This window comes from Vollenhovia emeryi, unplaced genomic scaffold, assembly GCF_000949405.1.
Source record: "Vollenhovia emeryi isolate VEMERY1.0 unplaced genomic scaffold, V.emery_V1.0 DF939317.1, whole genome shotgun sequence".
NCBI classification, from domain to species: Eukaryota; Metazoa; Arthropoda; class Insecta; order Hymenoptera; family Formicidae; genus Vollenhovia; species Vollenhovia emeryi.
In genome coordinates, this window is record NW_011967049.1 from 167183 (window position 1) to 173623 (window position 6441).

A 6441-nucleotide genomic window follows, 5' to 3' on the forward strand; every position below is an offset into this window, starting at 1 on the left:
TTATACTGTGCTATGAGCGTGCTCTGTCCTTGTTGCTTGCAAAAGTTGAACGAGGACAGAGCACGTTCGTAGCGCTAAATAGCATCTCCCCGAACGCAGCCATTATTAACGAGATTGCAGGTGCAACATTATAGCAATGTTGCGGTGCAATACTTTTGGAATAATTTGTCGTTGTTGTACATAAGCAGAGAATTTACTAATTACATATACATCCGGGCCTTTTTCAAGGCATAGCAAGCTTTTGTGAAGCAACCCCACACAGCACAGAAAGATTGCAGAAATGTTACATTGCAAGGGGCTTGTTTTCTGTTCCTGCACTGGTGAACTAGTGCAGTAAGCTAGAATGAGAAAAAATATACTTGTCTTACTCCAATTTATTGCACTAGTTCACCAGTGCAGGAACAGAAAACAAGCCCAATATTGCAATATTGCAGCAACGTTGCGCAACATTGCTGCAACGTTTCTGAAGGATTGCAGCAACGTTGAAATGTCCGCCCTCAGAGTGCATTCTAGCTTACTGCACTAGTTTACCAGTGCAGGAACAGAAAACAAACCCCCTGTGTTATTAGTGCAGCAGTGTGAACCTCCCATTACTACACGAATGGCGCTTCTGTTGACTACTCCACTTCGCTCGGCGATCGAAAGATTCGAATTTGCTCCCTGCCGTGCGATCATACGTGCCACGTACTGACGTTCGAGTGCAAAAATACTTCCACCAGTTTCAACGGAAAGAATGCATCTCAAGGCGACCGAGCGATAACACAACAAAATGCTCCTTTGTAAGTGATAAAAAGAAGTCGATACAAGAGATGAATGTAATTTACAGCTGCCGAAATGACAAGCGACCTGTTGATATTCATTCCGCAAACGCTGCGCGCGGAGCGTTCCGGTTACATACTCGGCAAGGTGGTGCACGATGCCAGCGGCGACCTGAACAAGTTCTACATCGTCAGCTCGCGCGGGCCGGCCTCGATGGAGCTGACCAGGTCTACGTTGGGCGTCATCGGGTATCATTCCAATGGGAGCGACGCGATCGCCGAGCCCTCGGAGCGCAAGCACTCGAATTGGGTGCACCTGGCGGCGACGCCGTCCGAGGACGGGCGGGACAGCGGATATCGTCTGGCGAGCGTCGTTCTTAACGGCAAGAAGGTAGATCTGACGGTGACGCGCACGATGCTCGTGCTGTACGACCAGCGGGCGTTGCGGGAGACGGAGCTGTTCGAGAGCGGGACGGGCGATCACTTCCACGAGCTCGCCAGGCTGATTCAGAGCAAGCGGCACGAGCTGGAGACCAAGTCCAGACTCGCGCGCGCCTGGGAGACCCTGCTCACCTGTCACGTGTCCCTCTACCTGTATCCCGTCCTGCTGCTGTCCACGACGACGGAGAGGCTGCTGCCGGTTCTCAAGTACTCCTCCCTCGGCCTGCACGTCCATGACTGGCTGAGGAACGTCAAGTGGATGCTGGCGACGGTGGTGCGAGATGGACACTTTAAGCTGAAGACGGGAAATTATGCGCTGGCTATTGTGATAGACATAGCGCTGGGGATCTACGTGCTGAGATTGCTGCGGTATTACATCGAGGATCAGCCGTCGCAGCTCCTGCTGAGCAATGCGGAGGCAAGTTTAGGTGTACACGCTATGTACGTGAAGCAAAATAATTTGCGTTCTAATAAAAGAGAAAGTGCAAATTGGAAATTTGCACATTGCTTCCTCATCATGTGGCCCAATTTTTTTTTATTTTAAAGGTGCAAATTGGAAATTTGGCAGCATCAGCTTTGTGGCAAGTTGTCTATTCAAATTTCGCTTCCTTATAGAGGAAGCTTTGTGAGTAAATGTGCAAATTAAAAATTTGGACATTGCTTATTCTAACTTGTAAAAATGCAAATTGGAAATGGGCAAGTGATTATTAAAAATTTGGGCAACCTCGTAGAAGAGGCTTTGTGAGTAAGGTGCATTTTGGAAATTGCTTACTCCAGAATTTTTATTTGCATACAAAGCTTTCTCTATTAGAAAGCCATATCCAAGTTTCTAATTCTCCTCCTCTTCGCATACGTGTTTCTGGCTTCCTCATAGAGAAAGCTTTTGAAATTGATAGACTTCATTTTAAGTTTGATATCGAAGTTAAGATAATTTAGAAAGACAATAAAAGACCTGATTGTCCGCGTTATATAAAGTAGAGTGTCGCGGATCTTCGATACGCACTTCTATCTATTTCTATTAGCTCCAACAGCCAAAACTTTTATCCGGCAGAAAGTCGTGGAGGCCTTAAGGGACCTGATTAACTGGCTGATGGGCGTGCCAGCTGGCCTGAAACTGAACCACGCCCTGAACAACACCATGGGCAAGTTCTTCCTGTATCATATACAACTCTGGTGGACATTCCTAATATTCTTGAAGCCGCTTCTGGATCTCTCGTTCGAAGTGCTGCTCCTGTTCGGCAGGCTGGGCGTCACGTTTCAAATATCCATCGTCGCGGACCTCCTCGCTCTCGTCAGCTTCCACACGTATTGCATCTACGTTTACGCAGCCAGGTGCAACGCGTTTTCTCACGTCTCGCACGTCGTGGACAAGTTTTAACAAAATAATTTCTCGTTTGAGGTAACTTAAGCGCTCGTAATCGATCATAGACTCTTCAATATTCAGCTGAGGGGGATCACGGCTCTCTTTAGACTCTTCCTCGGCAAGAAGAAGAATCCCCTGCGCGAGAGAGTCGACTCCTGCCAGTATCAAACGGACCAGCTGTTCGTCGGCACGCTGTCCTTCACAATCCTCCTGTTCCTGATGCCCACGACGTGGGTGTACTACACCGTGTTTACGCTGGTAGGGTAAAGCCTCGTCTACAATAGTCGCACAGACTGTGTCGCGCGTCGTACGAGAATATCGTAAGTATATTGTTTCCGGGTCGTAAAGCGGGGAGCACACACTTTTGCATAAGTGCACAAGCATATGCATAACCAATTTGATTGGTCCATTTCCTTGTGCATTTGCTTAGAGATCAATCAAATTCGTTATGCATATGCTTATGCACTTATGCAAAAGTGTGTACTCCCCGCTTAAGGCTGTCGCGGTCGCAGACGCCCCTGTCGCACGGAGTTGAACCAATTTCCACTTTCTGCGACTGCGACAAGCATGTCGCATGAGATCAGCCAATCATAGTACGTTGGCGCTAAAAGTGTAGTAGCGAGCGAGAAAGCGCGAGACTTATTAGTTCTTCTGTAACTGATTATATGCGTTTTATCTTGACTACATAGTATATAGTTAATACTATGAAGTGTAATGTGAATTAATTGACTAACTGGTTCCCTTGCCGAGAGTGAAGTCTACAGTGATTTACTTTGTGTTGCTAGCAGCTAGCTGATCCATAGTGAATTTTCTTATTAATGTTTTGTATTAATGTAAACAATGTAGAAAATGAAAGCTGAGGATAATCTTATTGCCTTCTAAGTTTTCGCGGCTGCTGTCTTCTTCAGTCGTAATGGCTTCCGGATGGTTGCCGCAAACATTGCAGTTTGCATCATCAGGGCTGGGAGACTCTGATACTGAGCCCCCTCGAGTTGCGGTAGTCCTTAAATACCCTTAATCTTATTGTTAGTGCAGACAAGGAGATAATAGCCTTTGTCCGCGCAAACCCCCTGTTGTGGCGGAAGCGTATTAAAACTAATAAAAAGGACAAGAATATCATCAATGAAGCGTTTTCACTGAGCAAACGGCAATATAAAGACAGTGTAAGGATTATAGATCTTAATTGAACTAGAGCGTAAACTTAAATAAATCAAACTCTTCAATTGTCAGGGAAAATTCATATGAGAGTTTAATGTTAACACTGTAACGGTTCAAAGTGAACTTGGTCCGATTAACACATACAAACACTATCGAGATAAATTATTCGCTGTCCGTAAATAATATCAGCTCAAGCAAATGCACAAACTAACTTGTTAATTAATGATCAATTTCTCTAACAGTCCCTCGTCAGATACTTAATAATTTCCAGACAGTCCCTCGTCTACTTTTACACTCAGTCTCGAAATTCAACCTTCTATTACACTGGCTTATAATGAACTCTCTGTCTTTCCGTGTCTTTTACCCATTCATCGCTTCGTATTTTTGTTTTCTGTGAGTCGCGCATGTCCTCGCGTCAATACCAATCCTCCAATATCGCTCTAAGTTTATATTTTAATATTTTCTTGTCCCTATTTCTTCCCTTATTTCTGCGCTATCAGCAGATTGTACTTTGCCTCTTACAGCAGTAAATTTGAAAATTGGAGGCAAAGTTGTAGAAAGATTAATAATTGTGGCTGCGAGTTGGCGCTATCGCGAATCTTTGCGACTATTGTAGACACTCGTTCAGCGACAAACTTTCCCGCGACACAGCCTGTGCGACTATTGTAGACGAGGCATAACATTCGCTTAGACCTCGGTCCTTTTCGGACTCCGCGGTATTATCTGTAGCCTGATTGCAGCTGAGATTAGCGTCGATCGCGTTTGGCGGCTTTCTGACCCGGCTCAAGTTTTACCTGCAAGTCATGCCCGTTTACACCTTTTGGAAGTGGCTGCTGCGATCCTACAGCACTCGCAGTGAGTACGCGACGTATCGTCGGAAGGAAAGCAGAAACGTAGCAACCTCCTGTCGTTCGACAGTGTAAAGTGTCCTCGCGATTTCCCGCAGGTATCGTCGACATCAGACTGCATCCTTGCTGCGCGGAGGGACTGACGGTGCTGTCGATGACCACGGTCGTCGCGCCTTGGAGGCTCACGTGGAAAAGGTGCGTCCCGGACACGATCGTCTGCCATCCGTCCATCGAGTGGAGCACGATACTGAACAACGTCATATGGGGCCATTTGTTGTATCCCTTGTGAAAAATAGATCTACATCCTTTAGTTACAATAAAACTTATTTAACATTTGCTTATCCTTTATTTACAGAATAAAACGTCTGGCTACCAGATTTCTCTTCTAGCGTTCCGCGCGTTCAGATAAATACTACTGTGAGTCGAGCTGGGCTAACATTAGTTTTCACAGAAAGCACGAACATTTCACGCGATAAAGCAACGATTGCGTAACGGGAACAGTTTTACAAGAACAGTCCGAGAGGTAGCGTTTCAAATAAATAGTCGTCCTACTTCGACGTGGGTTTAATATTGTCTTTCTTCTCCACTGCCTGCTGCACCTTGCTCAGCGACTGCCCCAAGTCGGTATAGAGCATCAAATCGATGTCGTTCTCCTCTCTCAGGATACAGAAGTAGCCTAGGAAGATGGCCATGCTCGCCGACACAATGTATCCCTGATACCACGGAGTCCTGTCCCCGTCCGGGTCGCGATACTCGTCGATTCTCATGGTGGCGGCTTTCGACGTGGAATACTTTATGGGTTCATCGACGTCGTCCTCGGCCTCAGCCTCCACTGCCGTGTTGTGCTTCTTGGAGGGTACCGTGTCCCATTTACTTCTGACACTGTGCGTCACTTGCGGTACGCTGCACCTGCGAAGAGCCGAATATTGAATCAAATTGAGGTGTTAAATTACTCGGTAACAACTTCCTCAGTAATTTCAACAGGGCTGTTCAAATTTTTAACATAAGTTTGGGACTCGGAGCTCCTTCGACACGTAACGCGAGTCATTTCCCGTAGAGTATACTCGAAATATATTTCAATAACGGAGATAAAAGATTTAAATAATTCAAGGTTTCGATTACCTTTTAAGCAGTAAACTCTTACCACGCAGTAAGAGATTGTTTTTTAAGACGTTGCCCAACATTGCAGAGATACAAAATTGAAACTGTATCCTCCGAGAGATCCCGTCGAGTGCCCGATCGACACTTTATGTTAAAATTATCCTGAAATTGAAATACAATTTGGTGTAGCTCTTTTTATTCCCCTTCCTGCAAGTTCGGCATTCAATTCCCGAGTGACCGAAGAATCCGAAGATCCCGAGCTTCCTTGTCTTTCTTAGGAGAAGCTTCGGATCTCGGAACGTTCAAGCCATAGAACATAGCCGTAGTATAACTGAGTATAACTCCATCCATGATGTAAGTATAAAGGTGTACCATTGCGCATAATGGCGTCATCCGTAGTGACGTATGTGTAGTAGGCCAATGAAAAATGGCCAGGAATGCAGCCGCGAAATTCAAATGCTCTATTAATCGTATATTACTAAATATATATTAAAATATATATTTTAACTTAAAATTTGTAATAAAAGAATAATATTTCAAGATATCCTCTTCAAGATATCCTCAATAGGCTCCACGTCCGTATTCTCGAGGCCCCTGCTATCAATCTCCGTCGCCAGCCATTCTCTTAATACGCACACTTAACCTTACCAACACTGTTTATTCTGTGTGACACTGTCAGCAGCCATATTGAATTCTAACATTTCTGGCCATTTCTGATTGGCTATCATTTTTGACGACTGCGCATCCACGGGAATGGAACACCTTTATACTT

At 45.3% G+C, this 6441-nt stretch overlaps 2 protein-coding genes across 2 annotated transcripts; one reads left to right on the top strand and one right to left on the bottom strand.

The window, feature by feature from the left end:
- Positions 1-514: 514 nt before the first annotated feature.
- On the top strand, positions 515-4903 carry LOC105558729 (phosphatidylinositol N-acetylglucosaminyltransferase subunit Q). Its single transcript, XM_012006586.1, has 5 exons — positions 515-1617; positions 2251-2531; positions 2628-2820; positions 4461-4575; positions 4667-4903. Exons 1-5 carry the CDS (start codon positions 835-837, stop codon positions 4855-4857), a joined length of 1563 nt encoding a protein of 520 aa, XP_011861976.1. The 5' UTR covers positions 515-834; the 3' UTR covers positions 4858-4903.
- LOC105558728 lies at positions 4895-6173 on the bottom strand. Its single transcript, XM_012006585.1, has 2 exons — positions 5691-6173; positions 4895-5477 (listed from the first exon to the last, which is right to left on the bottom strand). The coding sequence occupies exons 1-2, from the start codon at positions 5750-5752 to the stop codon at positions 5117-5119; spliced, it is 423 nt and encodes a 140-aa protein (XP_011861975.1). The 5' UTR covers positions 5753-6173; the 3' UTR covers positions 4895-5116.
- Between the last annotated feature and the right edge of the window lie 268 nt (positions 6174-6441).